Here is a 23,890-nt window from a genome sequence, read left to right on the forward strand (position 1 = left end):
CGGGCTCTCGTTATATTTGCCTGTTTTTCGGACGGGGGATTCTGATTCTGTCGCCTATTCTGCTCTATTTTAGCTTTTTTCCGGCTTTTTTTTGTTTGAGCCAACTTTGTTGTTGTCAGCATTCGCTTTCAATTTCCTCATCCACTCGAACTAACATCCTTCCGCTGACTTGTCGTGGTTGCTCATTCATGGGCCGTTTTCACAGCGTCCGCCGGAGAGCGGAGCAGTAGCAGTAGTAGTCCTTCTGGTCAGTCGTCAATCGGCAGTCGTCAGCAGTGAATCCGAATAACACTGAACCGCCCGTCCGTTTGTCAATCAATTGTGAATTGTTTATTGAATGTTGTCGTTAGACTGCACACAATGCCGCTAACAGCCGGGCAGGAGTGGAGTTGTCGGTTTGGCTTCGTTTGCTGTTCCTTTCTGGCTATCTGGCGATTTTTTCGGTTCTCGTAATGGATTTTTGAGGGTATATGGGATTCCATAGAATGTTTGTAACAATAACAGGTATTCAAAATGATTTGAATCACAGGAAGACTCTTCTGGGTTTTAGTACTTAAGAAGTGCCACAAAAATCACCAGTCTTCCGAAATCACTTATAAGAGCACCTAAAAGTATGCAGTAAAAAAACACGTCGCCTTTCGGATAAGTATACATAATTTTGGGTACCTTAATAGACAATTTAAAAAATAGTGATTTGGAAAAAAAAATCATGAACATTTTTTATTTACCAAAATCTCCAGTTTTTAGTAGTAGTTTTTAGCTGTAGTTGGTATCCCTTAGTCTGATCCTTAAATCATAGTTTCCTTTCTAGTTTTTTTCCCCCCAATTTTGTTTGTTTCACAGTTTGGACATTGGCGGATGGCTTAGGACTGACATTGTTTGCCCCGTCAAACGCTCCATTTTGTATTTATCTTTTTGTACGCTGATCGATTTGTTGTTGGGCGTGGGCTTTTCATTGAGTGCCTCGGCCATTTTCCAAACGCATTTCTTTTTTATTAAGAGCCACCGCTGCATGCCCGCACTCTCATAAATTCGCCCAAATGGAAATGGTCTTTGTCCGTAATGAAATAGTGTTGACTTTCCTTACACTGGCACTCCTCTTTGCACACACATCGAATCGCGTGTCCTTAACAAATGCACGAAATTGCTTTTAAACGAGGACGACGCCGTGCAGTCTGCCGCCCAGCCTCTGAGCTCCTCCTCCCATTTTCCATCCCCAGATTTTCCATCCACCCAGTGGCATGTGATGATTTGTTCGCACATAATGAAACTCATCAGCAGCTGCAGCCCTGGAAAAAAAGAGGGGAAAAGTCCGGAGTCGTGGGGGAAAAGGGGTATTCGCTCATAAAGTACAAGCCAACTTGTTCGAATCGAGGCTTGGCATAAATTCAAAAAGTACGACTACGAGAACCAACAACCAACGGCCACTCGGCGGGAAAATGTAGTAAAAGCATTTTACAGTTTCATTTTCCACGACTCACTGCCGGCCACTGTCCATCGGTCCATCTGTCCAACTTTCCACCATCCACAGCTCGGCTTTTGTGCGATTTACTTAATTTGAAGTGTGCCGGGGCCATCGAGGCATTCCTTTTAAAATCAATTCGAAGTTTATTTTTCTTGCGGCTTCTTCCCTTCCATTTTCCCCTCTGCCCAGGCCAGCCCAACCATCGCATATTTTCTTCGTTTGCTTTCAATGTTTGACTTGGACTGTCGCACTATTTATGCACGTCTTTGCTCCGCAGACAGCAAGGACCCACTTTGGCCAGGACATTATGGCCGATGAGCTGGCCAGGCGGAAGGCAGGCAAATGGACCTGCTTTCGGGCAGGACTGGAGAGACAAGAAGGACCTGGAGTCCCCAACTGCCTGCTATGCAAACTATGTAAAATAATCTCTTTTATTGCTGAAATGTTTATTCAAATATATTTGTATATTAACAAGTTTATGGATCAAAAGAGAGCAGATGGGATTTGTGCACAGCAAAAAAGGATCTCTTAGGATAATATTTAAGCGTAACTTCAATCTCAACAGCGTAGTAAAGGAGACCCAAAAGTATGCAGTGTAAAAACACTTACAATTTGGAATTGGTCTTTTGATTGTACAAAATATTTTAAAGCATACTTTAAGATACCTTTAAAGTGATTTACATTTTCCAACAGTATTAACATATTATAAAAAGAAGTATTAAAGATTATATTAACAGAGTAAAATAAAATATATAAGCCTAAAATAGTTTTTGGCGTTTATATAATTATTTTTTTTTAATTTTTGAAAATTTCATATAAAATAAATCTAACTTTATATAGAAAACTTACCCTATTTCTTTCCGTGTGGCTCCGTTTCCTAGCTGCCAGCCCGGGGCAAGAGTGAATTTTAAGCTGCGCGCAAACAGCTTGAGCAAATTCATTAACAACAGAACCGCCTCCGCCGCCCCCGATCCAAATCCAAAATCCGAAATCCCCTCCCAACCGACAAGGGAGCTCAACTCAGCGCTACAGCTGCGGTTGCCTCCGAAAATGAGGGCAATGCATTTGTCCCGAGGGTGCCAAAGTGCCAGAATGGCGGAGACCAATCCCGACCAGAAATGGGAACAGAGCTGCGGGTTGCCAAGCACTTGTTTTTGATGTGACGCTGATATTTAAAAGTGGAGTTCACATCAAAGTTACACAGCGGTCCAGAATGGCCGACATCCCTGTCATCATCATCATCCCCATCATCGTGGTACGCAGTCAGCAGGTTTCCGTTGGGGTAGGTATGCCATGGTACATTAGCAGCAGGACAAAGGATGGGATTGCTGACAAGGAACCCACTTTACTTTAGTTGTCAATGCAACATAAGCTACTTAGGATGGACACAAGAAAAAAATGCGAGAGCAGAGCGAACCCACAAGTTATGGTAAACTCTGGGTCGCAAAAAAAATATCTTACAATGTGGCTAGGGTAGCATTTGGGTCGAGTACTATCCGACTGCCAAGCTCCATGTGTACTTGCGGTAATTGCAGAGCGTTTTAACTATGCTCCACGGCCTTTGTTGCTGCGGGTGCAATTGCAACTGCAACTGCAATGGCAACTACTTGCTGTTACTTGACACATGTCAGTCACTCACTCACAGCACTTGAGCGGAAGGGATAACCAGGATGTGCTACCATAAATTTCACTGCTTGTGATCCGCACATCCGCACTGATGCATTTGTGACTTCTGCTGATGATGACTTGGCACTTAAACTGCCAAGGGGCCGAGTGCCAGGACATTCGATCAGCTGCGCCCCCTCCATTAAGCATACGCCGTGTTGGACACCGAAAGTCATCATCAGCACATCGCATTTGAATGCCTCGTGGCCGAAAAACATCATCTGATGTTGACTTATGTGCCCTGAGTTTTGGGCGCTGAGAACTTTCAGCGAAACGGAAATTACATTTCGCTCGCTTCGTGTGCAATTAAAGTTGGCCAGGTGGCAGGTGGGAGAACGGGCTAGACTTTTCCCCTATTTGCATTTTGCATTTGAAATAACTGCGCGCAGGGCACACACTTTAAAGTGTTCCTCTGTTAATGCGAATTTGAAGTTTGATCGATATGTGGGGCGTGGCTGGCGCGGCGACCGCCGCCCACTGGCCGCCCCGGCGTTAGAGGTCACACGAAGCGGGCCCTTTCATCATTTTAACGCCAGTTGCCGCGCCGAGTTGTTTGATTTGCCGCATCGCAGCCGCTGGGACACCAGGCCGAATCCAATCCTGATCCCTGACCAATGTCCGATGCGGCGGGAATGGCCAGTAGCGATGAGGAGGCTCTGCCCACCGGCGGCAGCGGCGGTCGCCAGCGCGTCCAGCGGGACTACAGCGATTCCAGGCTGGAGCGAGTGGCCTCCTACACGACGACCACGATGCGCCTCAAACCAGATAAATGGACCAAAATGATGGCCAGCGATGAGCTGCGGGTGAGTTGCCACTGTTACACGGGGAAAAATAATTGGAGTGCTAAAAAATGTACTTAAAAATTTTCTAAGATAAAATATATTTTGTTATTTTTTCAAATTAGATAATAAAAACAATTTTATCACTTTAAACCATGAACAATTCTCTAAAAATGTATATATGTTTGTATTTTCCGAAAAATAATAATTAGTGTGCCAATTAAAAATTATTCAATTAAATTAAATAAAATGCAATAACCAGCATACATAACAATATAAGCACAATAATCCTCTTTATGACACTTAATGTTTACAACGACTTTAAGCGCAGAACTTAAATTGTTTATGAAACTGAGTATTAATTAACGATTCCAGCCCTAATAGAGAGTTAAATGATTGCGTGATTATTGATTAAAATGGTTTTAAAAGTTGATAATAAAAATGATGTTTTATACGAACATAATTATTGAAATTAAATGAAAGAGAAGTGAATTAAAATGGAATTGCTCTGTGCATTTGAGTTACCATTTTCCATTACCTTTGTGTCCAGCGCATTGTTCTGGATTGGCAGCACGGCCACAGTCGCGTCCTGGTCATGACTCTCAGTCCGGGTGGAGATCTGGTGCCCCGCAGTTGTCTCAGTGACTTGTACCTGCCGTATTCGGTGCAGAGCACTCGTGGATCTGTCCCACCCGCCGCCATGTTGCCCACGGAAGATGAGGCCATGGCCACTGTGACTGCCGCCGTATCCGCGGTGGTATCTGCCACGCCCGGGGCCCTGCTCATCCCCCTGCCACCCGCCTCCTCCAGCTTTACGACTTTGGATGGTGTGCCGCGCGGCAAGTGCGCCTACTTCGTGCGCCGTAATACTTCCGACGGACCTCTGACGGCATCCAATTTTGCGGAGAGCATTCTGTACGGCGACTTCCCGGTGCACAGCAAAATCGAGACCATGTCGCTGCTCTTCGACGAAGTATTGCAGCCGCTGCTGGAGCAGGCACAAAGTCAGTGGCCCGCCATTGTTCGCAAGGATCTGCAGGCGCGAATCAAGGATGTGAGGAACACGCTGACCGAGGTGGGTGATTTGTCTGCACTCGGGAAAAATCGACCATGCAACAAAATTGTAAAGGAAAAAAAAAATATAAATTTTAAGTGATCTTAAATAACCTCTACTCTGTTTACTAAAAGTATGCAACAAGAAACGATTTATTTTCTTTACAGCATACTCTTAGACAGCATTTAAATATTTTTTTGTTGCACAGTTTTTTTTAAAATTTTATTTCAATATAAACTATACATTTTAAAAACTGTACTTTTATAAAAGAAATAATGGGAAGTGGGAATAAAGGGAAGTCCGATAGATTTACATCAATATTCGAATTGGTATTTCACAGCATACTTTTAGACACCTTTTAATATTTCCAGTATTTCCTTTTAACGAAATATCTCTTTTTAAATATGGTAGATTTTTTCGCGAGTGCAGCTGGCAGCTGTGTTATCTCATCAAATTAATCTAATTGAGTGCAGTGGAGCGGAGGCTTCGAGTGGGGTGAATGGTAGGTTCCTCAGACCCCAATCGCTCCCATTCGGAGCGACTCCGTCCATTTTCTTGGAAGTATTTCGCTTAATTGGCAAAACTTTTCATGTGTCTACGGGCGATACGTATACATTCTGTCTCTTATATATATACTTTATTGTTATCCCCACAGATTAAGGGCAAAACCAACAATCGCACAATTTTATCGTTATTAGTTTCGCCAACAATCGTCGAGGAAGTGTTTGCCCACGTGAGCCAAGGGTAAGTTCCAGCCATTCGATGGCCATTGTCTTAGACTTCCGCCCTGCCCTCCAGCTCAGTACAGCTCCTTGGGCTCGAAGATGTCACCCCAGCAGAAGCTATCTGGTATTGTTTATGTGGACAGAAAGAGAAAGGCTTATTCATGATACCAAATTGATTTTCATTGGCATAACTTTTCGCATGAATTGCTCGAAATTTATTTAGCTTGCAATTCGGGGGAAATTCAAGTTGTTTACCCCTTGGCCACACAAAACTGGTGGCATACTTCGATTATTTTCCCATCGTACAAATGCTTTTAATTAAATTACAAATATTAAAGAAAAAGCAATCGTGAGCTGGCCATCAGCATTCTTAAGAAAATTGCCCAGAATTTAGCCAAAATTGCCATCGATACACACACGTCAAGAGCCTTTAAAAATGTATTAGGAGATTTCTACTTCAGTAACTCACAATATTCGAATCAATAAAGAAGCACAAATGAAAAGCAAGGCATTGGCCAAAATCAAAATAAACCGTAAAGTCATCTTGATTGGTATCAATTTTGTATGTAAAACTAAACAAGGCAAAAAGTTTTGAACAAATAGCTACATAAAAGGGGGTGAGGTCGAATGCAAATTTTTCTGAGAATTAGGTCAATAAATGCTTCCGCTCATTATAAAAGTTGTTCCCAAGGACCAAAGTTTATGTGCATAGAATTAAAAATGAAAGCCAATAATACAACTAACAATTGTGAAACTTTTAAACTCTCGTGGGATTACTCACAAAATTATAAATCTTGTTTTGATGAAGAGATTTCCATTTCAAATCAACTTAAAGTTCTTCGAAGTAGATTAATTTAATAGATTTCATTTGTGTTTGTGTTTGACTTTTTGAATTACCACAGCCATTTAAGGCCCGCCTTGGATCCCAAATTCAGAAATCTGCTGGAGGAGATGTTCATAAACTGGACCACCCAGATGCATGATATTGTTCTGGAGCGTTCCGAGTGTCAGCCCTTGGGATCTGCGACCATATCAACTGGGCACCAACCCAAGCACATAACACACGTTTCTTTGCCCGCCCAGGAGATTGGTTTTTGGACCAATCGGAAGTTAAACCTGCAAAATATCTACGAGCAGCTGCGAGAATCCACGCACAAGACGCTAGCTCAGATTCTGGAACGGATTGAGTCGGTTTACTATGTGCCATATGCCACTGCCTTCCGGAAACTGGTGGCAGCCTGGTTGGAGGCGCAGGATGTCTCACTTTGGCTGCAGCCTCTTCTCCGCCAGACTTCCGCCTTCAATTCGGTGCAGTTCAGCAATGGGCATGACTTGGTGGCTCCACTCGTCCATGTGGTGCACCTGGTGTGGAGCAATGCCAGGTACTATCGCAGCACCCAAAGGATGAGTGTCCTGCTGCGCTGCATCTGCAACATGCTGGTCCACCGCGCCGCCGAGGATCTGGAGCTGCAGTTGCTCTTCCAGGGTGACGCCGACGAGGGGCTGCTCAAAATCAACCGCACCACCGAGGTTCTGGAGCTTTTCAAGTGAGAATCAAAAATAAAATAGTTGCTTTAAGCATTTATATTTCAACAAGTGCTTTTCTCTGAAAAAAGGATTCTCCCAAACACATGTTACAAATATTTATACCATTTCCTTTTAAGTATTCAGTATTTTAAATAAAATACCTAAGTAGCTCGGTTAGTAAAATATAATTACACTAATTATTTCATCCCACTGTTATAATCTTGGCTTGGTAGTTAAAGAAGATGAAAACCCAATTTTATGAAGAAAATCAATTAATTTCAATCCTACCAAATAAGTCATGTGCCGATATTCTGTGTCACCTAATAAAATAAGCTTCTAACTAGGCTAATTTGAGTATTATAATTTATTGAAAATATTCAATCAATTTGCCACAATTCAATTACAAGTTTAAAGTTCAATTTGAAGACATAGAGGAATTTTGTTCAAGGAATTATTATACATATTTAATGACAAATTGCCGTAATCCATCCTCTCCAGGCAACGAATGCTGGAGTACAAGGAGCGCTATGCCGGCAACCAGGTCCTTTTGCCCGCCCTTTCCGAAGGAGCAGGAGCAGTGGCTGCTTCGCCATTCCCGGATGACCAGCAGCAGCTATGGCGCTTCTGCCACGAGGATGTGTTTGGCCAAACCCTTGATGGCTTCTCGGCCCAGTTGATGGAGCTGCGTCAGGTTTTCGAGGCGGCAGTGCAGTTCCAGCAGCTGGAGAAGCTCGAAGTGGGCGGTTTAAGGGGCAAAATGCTCACAGAACGCGTCAGAGAGGTTTACTTAAAATCATAATGTTTTATTTGTAATTCACATAGATTGTTTCCCAAGATTTTTGGCGAGTTCAAATTACTTTTTGAGCAATGGAGTAATGTGGACATTGATCTCACCGCCTCGGTGGCCAGCAAATGGAAGTGCTTCCGCCGGGAGCAGGTCCTCTTCTTCAGTCGCATGCAACTGCTGGAGCAGAAGCTGGCCACCGTCTTGCTCCAGGCCTTCGAGCAGTGCCACAGCTGGACGCACTTGCTCCGCTTGACCTTGATGTTTGGCAGCCTGCTGCAACGCGGAGCTGTGCGACCGGAATTGGCCCGAGTCCTGCCTCACATCCTTTTCATCTACGACACGGAAATGGAGCAGCTGGAGGAGAGTGTCACGGAAGTGCTGCTGGGCTACGAGATTCGGGGATTGGCCGCCTTGCCCTTGGCCAATAATTTTCCACCCATTGCCAATGCCATGATGTGGCTGGAGCAGCACATAAGTCGCTGCGATGAATTGGGAGCCAAGGAGCTAAACAAACTTATTGAACAATTGTAAGTTTTAAATTCTATAAAAAATATTTGTTAAATATATTTAAGCATACAAAACATAACAGACTAAAAGAGAAATCAGAGCTGCAAACCCTCCCCCTTCAGTGGGCTTCTTTGCTCTCACGCCGCAATGTTTTGACCACCAAACTAAGTAATCTTCAGATGAAAATCTGGACCTCCTGGCATGAGTGCATTGATAGCCTAATCAAACGAGGACTTGATGAAACGGTGCTTTCCCGATCAGAGGATAATAGCCAGCTGTATCTGAACTTCTCCCCAGTGCTGTTTACCCTGCTGAAGGAGACCAAGTATTTGTTGGCCCTCCAGGCCACCGGCAGCTTATCCGGCGATCTCTTCCAGCTGCCGGAGCCACTGCTCACACTCTATGGTCAGCGGGATGCCTACTGGGAGCGTCGCATTCGACTCATCAAGATTGGGGAGTTCTACAACGGCATTCGCTCGGGGGAATGTGCCGCAGCTGAGCTCCAACTAATACGCAACGACCTGGCCAGCATCGACGAACAGGTGGCTCTGGCCTGTGGGCAGCTCACCTGGCGCAACTACGGTGAGCGGAAGATTTTGCACCGGTAAATTACCCTTATTTTCTTCTGCGTACTGCCACCGTCTCCCCCAGATGATCCGCTTGTGGCGGACATCTTTGCTCAGAGTCGGGACTTGTTTGCCCGCCTGCAGCAGTCGCACGGCAATTTGGATGCAATCCTGGCCAGCATGCGTCGCTGGAGCCGGGAGCCACTGCATCAGCGGAGTCTATATGGACGGAATCTGCTCGATCTGCGCCACCAGCAGGACCGAGTGCGTCTGCGATTGCTGCAGTGCGATGAGACCAAGATGCTCCTGAATCGCCTGCTGATTGCCAACTTCTGTCTGTTCTTCAACTATGAGGCGCAGGAGTTTCAGCTGTACTCCAGGGATCTCAGTGTCCAGGAGGTGAGCTTTAGCTCTATTAATTATAAATTAACTTTTAAATTTATTTTTCAGTTCGTTCGCGAATTTCCCAAGGAGCAGCGGCGACAGTACAACAAGTATCTGGCCAGCGTGGATGAGTTGATTTGCCGCGAGGTTCGGGAGGCGATGAGAATAAGGTTTCTGACCTAGTACTTGAATTTCCATCGTCATCATCATCCCCATACTGATCATCCCCATCATCATTGTCAGTAGCACTCATCGCCAATCAATTGCACTCCTTCACCTGGCAGTTAACTATTTCATTACATTTCGGCACGCTGGCAGCTCCTGTCATGTCTCATCAGAACTAATCAAGTAAATGAGCACGAAATCGCACAACTGCAACCGCAAAAATGAAAGACACCTGCAGAAGCGGCGGCAGCAACAACACCCTTGCGACTGCAACAAGCAGCAACAACTGCAGCAAGGTGCAACAACCACACACTTTGCGACCGCAGCAATATGGGGGCAACAATGGCAACAACAAATTGCCGCGGGCCGGGCATTCATGCGTCAATTGCATGTTTCACTTAGCGGCACTTTTCGTGATTGCATGCAGACAACGTCAGACGAACTATGGGGTAGAGGGGTGTCTCAAGGGGGCGTGGCGCACAGACTGCAAACGAAATAAGCTGCAAAACAAATGGAACACTAAATTTAATTTTCACATTACTCATACGCCGTGTAATTCAGTTTAGAGTATTTGTACAAAGAAATGACAGCAACAGCGAAGGCAACGGCAACGGCAACGGCAACAGCAACATCAACGATTCCCGTGGATCCGGGTACTTCAGCCAGCATGGCAAGGTTAGTCCTACAGCAAATCACAACGCCACAGGCGACAGGAGGAGCAGGAGCAGGGGGATCAGGGGCAGGCGGAGCCGGAGGATCAGGAGCAGCGGGAGGAGCGCCGCCAGCCATCAACGATGCTCCACTCTTCGAAGTAAAATTGGAGCTGACGGAAACGGAAATACGCTTTTCGCCCGCCTTTGATGCAAGTGTGGAAAATAATTTTCAACAAATTGTGGAGCAGCTGTTGCTCGATATAAAACAGACATGCGACTGCATGCCAAGAATTGTGGCTGACAATGCCCTGTCAGAGGATGATGAAGACGACGCGGCGACGGTGGAGTACGAGCAGGGGCAGAAACAGGAGCCGAAGGGGGTTGAGGATCAGGAAGAGGAACTGGCTGAGGAACCCAAGCCGCAGGCCGTGCAATTCAACCTGATGGCAGCCGCCAAGGCATATAGCCAAAAAATGGAAGGCACTGGTATGCATTTCGCTTCTCCAAATAGCATTCGCATTTTCAGATACCCTTTAGTTGGTATAAGATGATTAAAGGTTGCTAAAAGTATGCAGGGTTTTTGCTTTGCATATACATTAAGGCATACTTTAAGACACATTTAGAAATGTTTTTAACATTTTCCTTTTTTTAAATACACCATTTTTTTTTTTTTTTTTTTTTTTTTTTTTTTTTTTTAATTAATATCTTTATTTAATATAATCCAGGAACAGATCTAATTAAAGCCTTTAACCTAAATGTTTTCTTAAGTAAATAATCTCTTAATTATAAATTATAATTAGTTTTCAACTTGGTATATAGGAGTAGATCAAATTACGACTAGTTTCAAGTAAATAATATATTCATATTAGTCTCTTAGGAGCAGCCCAAAATGTCTTCTTTTGAGCCTGCGAATTGGGATAGCCCCCTGTAATCTCCGGGCTAGACGATTACGGTGGGCAGTTAGACGGTCGTTGTACCTGCTTGAGAAGAACGATATTTGGTCTTCAACAAGACTCAGGTTTAGGTCATTGTGAAGCGTTTGGCCGCTAACGAACCACTCACAGCCAGTGATTTGTCTTAATGTTTTGTTCTGGACGGTTTGGAAACGTTTTCGGTGGGACGCAGCCGCCACTCCCCAAATTTGGATTCCATATCTCCAAGTTGGTGCGATGATTTGTTGATAAATGTGCCGCTTGCATCTTAGAGATAGTTTGCTTTTCTTGTTTAGCATCCAGAATAATTGGTTCCGCTTTAGGTTGCACATTTTGACGACTCTGGCAATATGTTCTCGGAAGGTTAGGCGTTTGTCCAGTGTGAGGCCTAGGTATTTCGCCTTAGTCGCTTGCTCTATGTCCACATTATTAATGTGGACCACCGGAGTTGTTTTTCGGCGTAACGTAAAGCAAACGTTTACGCATTTGCTTTCGTTGATTTTGATATTGTTCGCCGTGGCCCATTTCTCGAATTCGTTGAGGTAGGTTTGCAGCGTTTGTGAAGACTCGGTCTCACTGTTCGAGGAGCTGAGAAAGCAGACGTCGTCAGCGAAGCTGGCCAGCAGCATTTTGCTGTTGTCGTAGGTCATTTCTTCATAGCTTGGCTTGGGGATGTCTGCTGTAAAGATGGAGTACAGTAGCGGTCCTAAGACGCTTCCTTGGGGAACGCCAGCTGTAATGGCAACATTTGCAGAGATTGCGTCTCTGGACTGGACGCAAAAATCTCTGTTTGTGAGAAACGATCTGATGAGCTCAAACAGGTTGGCTGGCAGCGCTGTTTTGACTTTGGCTAGTAGTCCCGGGATCCAAACTCTATCAAATGCCTGTTGTATGTCAAGAAAGATGCCGTTGCAGTATTCTTTATTGTCGTAGGCCTTCAGGATGTGATTGACTACACGGTGCAATTGCTCAATCGTACTGTGGCCGGCTCTGAATCCGAATTGGTGCATTGGGATAGTATCATTGTCTTCTAGGTGTATTATAAGTCGGGAAGCTATCAGCCTTTCCATTACCTTCGATAAAGAGGGCAGGAGGCTGATAGGCCGGTAGGAGCATGGATCCTGTTCCGGTTTCCCTGGCTTTAGAATCATACTGATTCTAGCACTCTTCCATTTTTTGGGAAAGTATTGCACTCTAAGTATCGCATTGAATATCAATGTGATAAGTAATAGTGCTCTCTTGGGAAGGATTTTAAGTACTGCGTTGCTTATTAGGTCATGACCTGGCGCCTTTCGACTTTTGAGGGTACGTATCATGTTTGAGACTTCTTCCAGACGGATATGTCTTATTGGAGGTGACATCTGGAAAGGGCGCTGTAGTATTTCGTTTATTCTGTTGATATCCTCCTCGGATGCGAAATTAAACGCAGTGAATCTGTCGCCAAGGTGTTCCGCAAATGTTTGTACTTGCTCTTCTAAGGAGCGACACCAGTTACCATTGCTGTTCTTCAGAGGCGTAACTTTCTGTGGCATTCTTTTTACTTTTTTGGTAAAGGACCACATATTAAAAATGGAATCATTAGAATAGTCCATATTGGTCAGCATATGTTCGAATTGCGCATTTTTCAATTCAGCCATGGCAACGTGAAGCTCTCTGGCGCATCTATGCCATTGAGCTTTATCCTCAGGACTGTGCGTTCGAATATAACGTCTTCTCAGTGCTCTCTTACGGACTAGAATCTCTGCAATGGTTGGGTCAATTCTATTCGAGTGGCGTATGAGGGCTCTGCCATGATTGTTTGCAGTGTACACGTTTGCACTCCTCGCCGCATTTGTCACGTTGGTAGTGAAGAGGTCTACAGCGTCGTCAATCTCAGCAGCAGAGTTGAGCTCAATGTTAAGGCGTATCGATCTACATAGTTCTTCCTTGAAAACAGCTACATTTGTGTGTTTGCTAAGAAGTTGTCTACGTTGAGTGCATTGTATGGCTTCTGTTTTTAATGTAGTGATGAGAGATAGGTGGTCCGATTCAAGGTCCCAGCTGTCTCTGATGCTTAGCTTGTCGTGTGGAATGTTGCGATAAATTGCAAAGTCTAAACAGGATGGTCTTCGATTTACTGCGCTTGGATAGTATGTTGGTGCTCCAGTCGCCAGGATGTTGGCGTTAATTGAGATGGCGCTTGCAGCAAGTAAGTTACCTCGGTGACAGGTGATCGCAGAACCCCACCATGGATGTTTGGCGTTCCAGTCTCCGCTGATAAATGATCTTGGGAAGTTGAAGTTAGCGAATATGTCATCAAATTCTGATTGAGTCCAGCTGAAGTTCGGAGGGCAATAGATTGATCCGATGAATATTTGTCCTATACATGTTTGGATTCTGGCACCCACGATTTGGACTTTAGCATGGACGATTGGCTCGATGGGAAAGTGATTGATCTTTTTGTTAACCAGGATTGCAGCTCCACCCCTGTGGCTGCCGTCAGGTAGATTTGAAGTGTAGACTTCATATCCAAATAGTTGAAGGTTGGATGTCTTCGTTTCAGTGAGAAGGAGAATGTCAATATTCTCTCTCTCCGCAAGGTGGCCGATTTCCGTCATTTTGCCGGCAGCACCTCGCGTGTTCCAGGTGAGAATTTTTATTTGGGACATTGTGTAAGTTGCGCGTTAATTGCAACCAGCATCTTCAGCATCTGGGCTTGCATGGCGTATAGACCTTCGATAGCTTTTGAGAGCGATGCAACTGCCATTTCTAGTTTAGATTCTTGTGCATTTTGCTGTTGTGACACATCTGGGAAAAAGTGCGCATGATTTTTTGCACCGTAGTGATGTTGCTGTTGAATGGCGTCCTGTAGCCTATTTGTTAGGTTTCCTGGTCGTTTGTTTTGTTTTTCCGTGATTGGATTTGCATTTCTGGCTATTTGAGCATAAGAAACTCCATTTTCATAATGTTTGGGTGTAGAGTTATTGTTTGTGCTCACTTTTGGGGTTTTCTGTACATTTTCGTTCATTTTGAGCAATTTTTGATAGGATTTGCAGCCACGGAAGTTAGCTGGGTGATTTTCACCACAGTGAGTGCAAGTTGCTGGTGCTTCTTTGCTTCTGGGACAATCTGATGATTTATGGTAGTCACCGCAAGAGACACAGATAAAAGGTCTGTAGCAATATCTTGCAGTATGACCAAACGATTGGCATCTCCGACATTGCACTATGTCTTGTGCTTTTCTGGCTACTTCAAAACGGACGCGTTGGCGACATAGAGATCGTAGTTGGAGTATATCTTTGTTATTTAGATTCTTTTCTACATTAATGAAGAAGAGGTTCATCTGTTCACCGCTCTTGTTGCTTTTTGGGTTATATATTGATAGAACTTTATGCCCCTGTCTGAGTAATTCCTCTTTGATTTTATGATGGAGCTGTGAATGGTGTAATCCTCGCACAACAACTCTGAATGGTTTCTCGTCTTTCAATTGATAGCAATGGAATTCAATTTTCAGGGAATTTAGTTGTCGTACTACAGCCCTGTAGGTGTTTGCGTCTTTGGTGTAGATTCTGTGAGTGGAGCCCACAGAGGATTTGATTTCAACATTTTCAAGATTTGTAACTTCCTCGATAGCGATAAGAAGTTCGTTCACGTTTGTCACGTCCATAAGAACGATTGGTGGTGGTTTTGGACTACCAGTAGAAGCAGATTTTACCGTAGATGAATCAGTTTTACTTTGTACGTTTGCGTTCTTGTTATGTGCATTGCTGTCTTTAGCCTTAGAAGCGGTGTGAGAACGGTAAGCCGCTGCTGCAGCGCTAGTCGATGGTTCGTCCACACTATTGCAGTCCATCTCATCGTCATCAACTGATAGTGTTTCGAACCTGTTTGCTGACACAGGGTCACTGGGTTCTAAATTTCTAATATCGGCACGTTTTCGTTGACTTATTGGTGAGTTCGATGACCCCTTCCTCTTCTGGCTCTGGATTTTTTGCCATCTGGGTGAATCAGATTCATTGAGGCCCGGTAGAGGGGGGAAGTCTATAGAAGTGCTTAATGCTTTAGGAGGCATAGGCGTTGAGCACATGCCACTGCATATGCTGGGTGATGATGTAGTGTAGGTATATATTGGACTGTGAGTTGTTGTCAGAGTACTGGTGATACAGGCTGCATTACTGCTTGATACTGCTATACCATATGAGTTAAGCTTGCCGCTAGTGGCCAGATTTTTTGCCAGGGTTAACTCTCCTGGAATCACCTCGTCCATGACGGCTTTTCTCAGAGCTTCGCCCAGAAGCATTGTTTCTCTGGTATTTGCCATTTCTCTCGATTTTATGCAAAGTCGAATGTAAGTCAATCACTGCTTTTGTTGCCCCTCTTGTACGGCTGCGCGCAGTGTGAGGGGAACAGCGATGCCCTAGCGGGCACAAATGCAGTCTTGTCGCACTACACTTATGTTGTTGTTGTTGTCCCACTGCCGACACTGCGCTAGACAGCGTCCGAATTTTTATGATCTGTGCTATTATTAGCACACGAAGAATAGATAACAAAATAATAACGCGTAAGCACGCACTTTGTTTTTTTTTTTTTTTTTTTTCCCACGACACAACTTGTCAAAGAGTTGATGGCCTACTTAAATACACCAAAGAATAAAATTACAAAAAAAAAAATGTATAAAAAAAAGAAAAAGAAAGTACCATCCAGTACAGCACACTTTTAGTCACCTGTAAAAATTATTTTAAAATATTATTTTTGTATTTTCTTAGGGTACTCAAGGTTCCCAATCGAGCTATAAAATCTGTTTTGACTTCCATCTGCCGTTTTTTCACCTATTTTTCCCACATCACTCTGCACATCCCAGCCGATGGCCTGGAAATGCTGGAGAAGGCGATACGCGATGCCCTGGCGGCTACGGTTGAGGCGGCATCGGCTTACGCTGCCAAATTCCACGCCTATGCATTCCTGTGGACCCAGCAGAGCGGCGACGTCCTGGCCGCCTGCATGCAAACGGCCAGGGAGCAGACGCACCACGTCAGCGCCGGCGGCTATGCCATCATGGAGACGTTCAAAAAGGAGGTGAGTCGGAAAAAGAAGCAGGGAAGGACCAGGACCCCAGGGCACCGAATGCCAACAGCTTCGGTGGCTGCGACACTCACACCCAATTCGGGCAGCAGATAAGTGGGGAGGGACTGGGAAGCAACTGGGTTGCTCAATTGGCAGCCACACAATTTACGCCATGTAGCCCCTGAGACCAATAACGCTTGATAAATGCCAACCATTTAGGGTCAAATGTGTGGCAACTGACCAGGGCAAAGTACGATAAAAAAGAAAACCCCGAACGAAACAAAACACTAAACAACTGCTTAACCGCCACATGGCGTCGTTGACTTATGTTCGGGGGCAATTGGGAGCCACTTCCTGTAGCACAGCAGGCAAATCGCCGACGTATGCGTAATATTTTCTTTAAACAATTATCAAACGCCCCGAAAAGTATGCAATAAATTACCCAAAAGCAACACACACAAGCTCACAGGCAACACAACAAAACAGGCAACAACAAATCATGGTCAAAGTGCACGGACATGGCGTGAAATTGGGTGTTGCCCAATAAAATAAGGGAAATTCGCCAGCAAGATATGGTAAAACAGGAAAGCAACGAAGTCTGAATGGTCTGATCCTAAACATTTCATTTTTTTTAGGGCGGAACGTTGTATTTTGCAAATGCCAAACACGTTTGAAGTTAGACCCCAGAGGGAAAGCAAATGTTGGGCTAAATAGGTCATGAAATATAGTGGCTTTTTGATTTTGCAATGACCAATAAAAGACCAATTTTATTTTGAATTCATATTAAAAAATCTGATCGTACTTGAATTTAGTGCTTCCATATCGCTTAAAAAACTGCCTAAAAGCATGTAACAAAAATTGTACTGCATACTTTTAGACACCTTTTAAAATGCTTTCAGTGGCTTATCTTGAAATATACTTGTTTCCATTCAAAATATTTCTTCAAAAGATCTTACAAGCAAGGAATTCCACACATAAATTCAGTGATACCCTAAGCCTGCAATAGAGCACGAAAAATCACTGGCCGGCATTTTATTTATGACTAGCCATTGAGTTGCCTCCGGCGCAGCTGGTGCGCTTAATAAACCGACGGCAGCGGTACGAATACTATAATATATACACAGCACATAGGGGCTTATCCTGTCCACACACACAAAACACATCCAAGTGTGGCAAATTAGCAAATAAATTAGAGTAGGACCAAGTGAAAAGGAAGTTGTCACTCCCTAACCGTACGGCTTTTCCACAGATCGAGAACTACAACGAGGTTCACGATGCCATCGACCAGTGCGAAAACCGGGAGTGCATAAACGGATGGCTAGCCCTCGATGTCAAGCCCCTCAAGTATGGTCTTCTCAACCTGGCCTGCAAGTGGTCTCATCTTTGCAAAAAGTGGTTACTCCGCTACGTACAGGGAACTCTAAAGGTACGAAATAATAACAAGGTCATTTCCATTAAATAATGAACTCAATTACTAGGTATTTTGTTTTATCATTTAATTTATTAAAAATTTTATACAAGTGTTTACTTTTAAAAAAGTATACATTTTTTTAGGTAGTTTAAACATCATTGTCTGATTGACAAATGAAAAAATATTTATCTATACAGTTTTTAACCCTCATCTTTTCGTCAATTAGCTGAACGCAGTTTGTACCTCTAGAGTTTGTACTTTTAGAGTTAAATTCGGGATCCCACCACAAAAATCTATCTGTTTTTCCGGAGGCCAAAGAGACGAATATTCCTTCTTTGTCCCTATCGTTGAGACCAAGCCAATATCCAGAATTTTTTAGAAGTTTTCTATTGATTATCTCAAATTCAGTTTCGTTTTCGATGGCTGCTAAATGGGCGCCCATAGTTCGACAGGTTTCCGAAGCGTCCGACCAAGATTTGAGAATTCTATTTTCGATATAGAAGTACCTTCCACTGATCTTCTCGAAATTAGGTGGAACTTTTAAATTGACTTTGGAAGGTGTTGCTTTAGAAATATCCTCAAGTTCTGGTTCCTGGTTCCCTTCTGGTTTTGACTGCAACTCCAGAAAAGTGGACTTGAGCAGAAGCAGTTGCTCTTCCGTCTCCTTGTAAAGGGCCTGCAAACTTGCCTCAAATTCTTCCTTCGTGATGGTATTTGTGTAGGATTTGTCAGAGGCTGTTTGGATGATGATCTTGTGTAAGGACTTTTCGATGTTTGCCTGCTGGTTTTCCAGTTTAGTCTGCTCCGTCAGTTGTTCAATAACCATATGTTGGGTGTTTGTCTGCTCCTTCAATCGTTCTTCCATTTTTTTCTTAAATACCTGTAGTTCTTCATTGAATTGAGCTCGCGTGATTGTCTTCTCGCACGACTGATTTTCCAATCCAATCTCAACTTGATGAAGGTTGGCGTCCATTTTGGTGAAAATATCCGACAGTTTGAAGTCTAGTCCTTCTTTAACCGCCCGAAAATTGTCCCTAATTATCCTCTGTGCACCTTCGATCTTGTTTATCAGGGCCTTGGCTTCAGATATATCAACTTCCATCGGCTGCAGTGCATAGTTGATGGATTGGCTACACTTACTTTCAGTGTCACAGTAATTGTCATCGCCCGCCAAATATCCCACCAAATTTCCGGCCCACAAGAAACAAATGACGAGCTTCAACATTATAATTATGATAACCTCTCAAATTGAACGTTAATGAAGTACTGAAGCCGAGCCTTTTGTCGCACAAATAAAGAAACATATTCCGAGTAACTCAAGTGACTAATCAGAATGTCAGTATCAGTTCTCCGCACACATAAAAATATTTCGTTTTTTCATTTGGATTAGTGGGGTATTCCAAGAATAAAACCATCCTATATATAGCAATCTGGGTATAAAATGCGAATACGGATCTGTCGGTGGTGGTAAAGAATAAATTGAAGCTGCGAAATACATTGACTTATATATTACTGATAAGCCTGTCAGAAGTCTAATATCATCAGGGCCAGGAGAGACACTATTTACTATTCTTTATTTAATAATTTTGAGTTTGCTTCAATCACGATTCGGTTGTAAATACTTCTATGAGTTTGTGCTTAAATTCTCTTATAATCTACATAGAATTACGTATTAAATAGATTAATCCCTTAAACCTTTTTCATATTTAATTTTTCTCTATTTCCAATGGCTTTTAGTAACGGGAACCGAAATGGCACTTCCAGATTCCATAACTTGGCCACTTTTATCCCAATTTTGACGTCGGATGCCTTTATGAATTTGTGGTACAATTCTCTAATAATCTACATTCAAATATTTACTTTCCATGATGGTCCAAATTTTAGCCCATTTTCATGTTGGATTTTTCTGTATTTCCAATGGTTTCCAATATGGGAGCCGAAATGGCACTTCCGGATTCCATAACTTGGCCACATTTATCCCGATTTTGACGTGGGATAGCTCTATGAATTTGTGGTACAATTCTCTAATAATCTACATTCAAATATTTACTTTCCATAATGGTCCAAATTTTAACCCATTTTCATGTTGGATTTCTCTGTATTTCCAATGGTTTCCAATATGGGAGCCGAAATGGCACTTCCGGATTCCATAACTTGGCCACTTTTATCCCAATTTTGACGTCGGATGCCTTTATGAATTTGTGGTACAATTCTTTAATAATCTACATTCAAATATTTACTTTCCATGATGGTTCAAATTTTAACCCATTTTCATGTTGGATTTTTCTGTATTTCCAATGGTTTCCAATATGGGAGCCGAAATGGCACTTCCGGATTCCATAACTTAGCCACTTTTTACCCGATTTTGACGTGGGATAGCTCTATGAATTTGTGGTACAATTCTCTAATAATCTACATTCAAATATTTACTTTCCATGATGGTCCAAATATTAACCCATTTTCATGTTGGATTTCTCTGTATTTCCAATGGTTTCCAATATGGGAGCCGAAATGGCACTTCCGGATTCCATAACTTAGCCACTTTTATCCCGATTTTGACGTGGGATAGCTCTATGAATTTGTGGTACAATTCTCTAATAATCTACATTCAAATATTTACTTTCCATGATGGTCCAAATTTTAGCCCATTTTCATGTTGGATTTTTCTGTATTTCCAATGGTTTCCAATATGGGAGCCGAAATGGCACTTCCGGATTCCATAACTTGGCCACTTTTATCCCGATTTTGACGTCGGATGCCTCTATGAATTTTATGGTACAATTCTCTAATAATCCACAGTCAAATATTTACTTTCCATGATGATCCAAATTTTAACCCATTTTCTTGTTGGATTTTTCTGTATTTCCAATGGTTTCCAATATGGGAGCCGAAATGGCACTTCCGGATTCCATAACTTGGCCACTTTTATCCCGATTTTGACGTCGGATGCCTCTATGAATTTGTGGTACAATTCTCTAAAAGTCTACATTCAAATATTTACTTTCCATGATGTTCCAAATTTTAACCCATTGTCAGGTTCAATGTTTGCGTAATTCCAATAGCTTTCATTGTGGGCAGTGTGGCCAAAAAGGCAAATTTGTGTATTCTTCAAAATCGTTGATAAACTAATAGAAAGTATTTCACTTGAAATATTCGTAAATAAAGTGCAGGCTTGGCTTACAAATATTTTTCGCCAGAAGCCCTTGTTGCTCACTGGAAAAGTTTGGGAGCACCTTTAATCGGCGATAACTTCTTTTCCAGGAGTTGAACGCATTCATTGCCCGCGGCCACGAGACGCTGCAGCTGCACATCGCTCGCCAGGACTTCTCCGCCCTGCTGCGCGTTTTGGCCATCATGTCGGAGATCCGGCAGAGGGAACCGTATGCAGACAACGTCTTCAAGCCGCTGAAGGACATCATGGGTCTGCTGAAGACCTACAATGTGGAGTTCGAGCCGCAGCTGTTGCGGGGCATTGAGCAGTTGCCGCAGCAGTGGCAGCAGCTGAAGCAGTCGAGTACCGTTAAGCAGGAGGCGCTGCAGGACACCCGCTTCCACCAACAACAACGCGTGGCCGCTCTAATTGGCTTGCACACCTGTCACGTGCAGCACTATGCGCGCCAGTTTCAAAAGATGGCGGTGGGTGATGGATGGACATGTTTATTTGAATTTATATGGTATCTGATTATGATCTTTCAGTTCTTTCGGGTGCCCTGCCCGCAAGTGTACGATGCCTGTGATGAGGTCTATGTACGATTGCACCGCTTCCGGCGACAACAGCGTCTCTACACCCGCTGGGCCCGACTTCTTGATATTACACCACCCGATTCCGCAACCCTGCAACTCTGCGAGGTCGAGCTGAGAAGGGTCAAGGTAAGTCCGTGATATATTATTATTAAAAATATATATTATATATAATATCCTTATTTTGACATTGTAATAAACTGTATAATTATTAAGATGATGATGTTGCTTTTCTCTGTTGAAGAATGTAAACTTAATTTTACATGTTTCTTCAAGCCATTTTAAAGTCTCTACATTTTCTAGTTTGATACACAAGAGCTAGACAAAGTAACGTCTCCGTCATTTAACCTTGTTATCGCAACAAAACTAATAATTGACCCATCGCCGGCAGCAATTGTGGGACTTTGTGCGCGTCATCGAGTCGTGCATCGTGGACTGGCACGCGACGCCCTGGCTGCTCATCGACACCGATGACATGGAGCACGAGTGCAAGAAGTTCACCCGCGACCTGCGCACCCTGGACAAGTGCATCCGCGAGTGGGCGCCCTATGTCTACATCGTGGGCGTCCTGCGCGAGCTGGTCGCCTCGCTGAGGGCCATCACGGAGCTGCAGAATCCAGCAATTACGGAGCGCCACTGGATGGAGCTGATGCAGCTGACAAAGGTGAGCATAATAGTGGGATTCCACATCCTAGGGCGTGTGTATGTGGGTGTGTCCTTCCAAATGATTGAGCGGACCAACAATAGAGCCGGCAATCTGCCCGCCGGCTGATGTCTCTTTGTGCCAAGCCCACAATGGCGCACATTGGGCAAACACATTAGCGGAGGTGATGTGTTGTCGAAACGCGTAGCTGAAACCTCAGGAGCTGCAGGATCTGCAGGCCGTGTCACAGGATATGAGCTCTTGCCGTTGCCATGGCACATTGCAACCCGTAATTTGCACAAACAGCAGGGCGGCGAGTCATCCAAACTATGTGGCCCAGCAATTAGATTGCTGAATCACTGATCATTGTCGCATAAATTACTAAAATCTAATCATATTTCTCGCCCATCTCCGCATGCTCAGCTAAGTGGACAGCGTTCCATGGAGGAGCTGGTAAGTGTAAATGAAAATCACAACCAAATCAGGTTCCCCCCTCTCTCATCGAATGTCATGAATTAAAATGTAGTTATCGCATTTGCTCATCTAAGCCCAATCAGAAAACTGCCACAAGCCAACCGTCGGTCATTCATGGTTTCGGGATTATGTGCATTGTTGAGCGAGATGCCTTCAGTTTCCAGTTTCTGGGGCGTTCGGCTCGGCTCCATTACATAATAGTACTAACAATTGGCTTAGCAGGGCTTTTGGCTCGCACAGCCGGGGGCGACAAAGGAATGCATTGCTCAGTACTGTTAATTAAATTTGCCGAAATTCAGTCAAAATTTGTGATTATTAATGTGTGTCCAGGCCAACGGAGAAAACCTTAACTGGAATTCGAAGCTAGCAATAGCACTGGTCTACAAAATAGAATATATATATTATAATAGTAATAGCAATAGCACTGGTCTACAAAATAAATTATATATATTATAATAGTAATATGGTAAAAGAAGTTGTGAATATTTTTTAATATGCCCTATCTACTTTTAACTTATTTTATTTTATAGATCAGCCAACAAGTTACATAAAATATCCTAAAAGATACCTCCGTAAGACTAAGTTAATTATTTTTCCATAATTTTAAGTTTGTTTATCAATTTTTAGATAGGCATAAATCCTCTAAAAACTAATAAAATGCAGCACAGTGTTTTGGCCATAATCTCATATTGATTTTCCTACCTTTTGTACACCTCCTGAGATATTCTGGAAGCCGTTGAAATGTATTCAAGTTTCAAATTACTGAGTAATTAGACCATCGCTGCGTATGCTTTATATGTGATTTCCACACCACAGCTCTCGTTCAAATGCAACAAATCCACCAGACTGGCCCAGCTGCTGACCCTGCAGTTGCAGCATCACGAGGAAGACATTAAGAACACCGTGGACCGGGCCATCAAGGAGATGACGGTGACCAAGGTGCTCGACGAGATCAAGGCTACGTGGGCTCATCTGGAATTCGAACTGGAGCAGCACCACACGCGTCCCAACATCCAGTTGCTCAAGGTATCCGAGGAATTGATTGAAACGCTGGACGACAACCAGATGCAACTGCAGAACATCTCCACTTCGAAGCACATTGAGTACCTCCTGGATAAGCTCACCCACTGGCAAAAGGTCCTGGGAGGCATAGACACTCTGATTGTCAATTGGTTTGAGGTGCAGCGGAAGTGGATCTACCTGGAGTGCATCTTCATTGGATCCGCGGATATTCGCGCCCAGTTGCCAGCAGATGCGGCCAATTTTGAGAGGATCGATAAGGATTTTACAGAACTACTGGCCAAAGTGAGTTATGCCAGCAATATGATAAGAATGCCTCAAAGTATGCAAGAAAAAAGACAACCAGAAG

The 23,890-nt window shown here is 43.5% G+C and overlaps 1 protein-coding gene across 1 annotated transcript in view; it reads left to right on the top strand.

Annotated features, from left to right (window-relative positions):
• The first annotated feature begins 3,744 nt into the window (after nucleotides 1-3,744).
• The window catches only part of LOC108024347 (dynein beta chain, ciliary), a 38,054-nt gene continuing 17,908 nt past the window's right edge, over nucleotides 3,745-23,890 (top strand). The window contains exons 1-16 of the mRNA XM_017094248.3: nucleotides 3,745-3,933; nucleotides 4,460-4,984; nucleotides 5,619-5,707; nucleotides 6,591-7,235; nucleotides 7,714-7,996; nucleotides 8,051-8,529; nucleotides 8,592-9,091; nucleotides 9,161-9,474; nucleotides 9,526-9,629; nucleotides 10,186-10,763; nucleotides 16,050-16,264; nucleotides 17,502-17,678; nucleotides 20,925-21,299; nucleotides 21,360-21,533; nucleotides 21,796-22,068; nucleotides 23,338-23,826. Of these exons, the coding sequence (XP_016949737.1) occupies nucleotides 3,745-3,933; nucleotides 4,460-4,984; nucleotides 5,619-5,707; nucleotides 6,591-7,235; nucleotides 7,714-7,996; nucleotides 8,051-8,529; nucleotides 8,592-9,091; nucleotides 9,161-9,474; nucleotides 9,526-9,629; nucleotides 10,186-10,763; nucleotides 16,050-16,264; nucleotides 17,502-17,678; nucleotides 20,925-21,299; nucleotides 21,360-21,533; nucleotides 21,796-22,068; nucleotides 23,338-23,826 (5,409 nt within the window). The remainder of the gene's footprint in view (nucleotides 3,934-4,459; nucleotides 4,985-5,618; nucleotides 5,708-6,590; nucleotides 7,236-7,713; nucleotides 7,997-8,050; nucleotides 8,530-8,591; nucleotides 9,092-9,160; nucleotides 9,475-9,525; nucleotides 9,630-10,185; nucleotides 10,764-16,049; nucleotides 16,265-17,501; nucleotides 17,679-20,924; nucleotides 21,300-21,359; nucleotides 21,534-21,795; nucleotides 22,069-23,337; nucleotides 23,827-23,890) is intronic.

This window comes from Drosophila biarmipes, chromosome 3R (assembly GCF_025231255.1).
Source record: "Drosophila biarmipes strain raj3 chromosome 3R, RU_DBia_V1.1, whole genome shotgun sequence".
Taxonomy (NCBI): Eukaryota; Metazoa; Arthropoda; class Insecta; order Diptera; family Drosophilidae; genus Drosophila; species Drosophila biarmipes.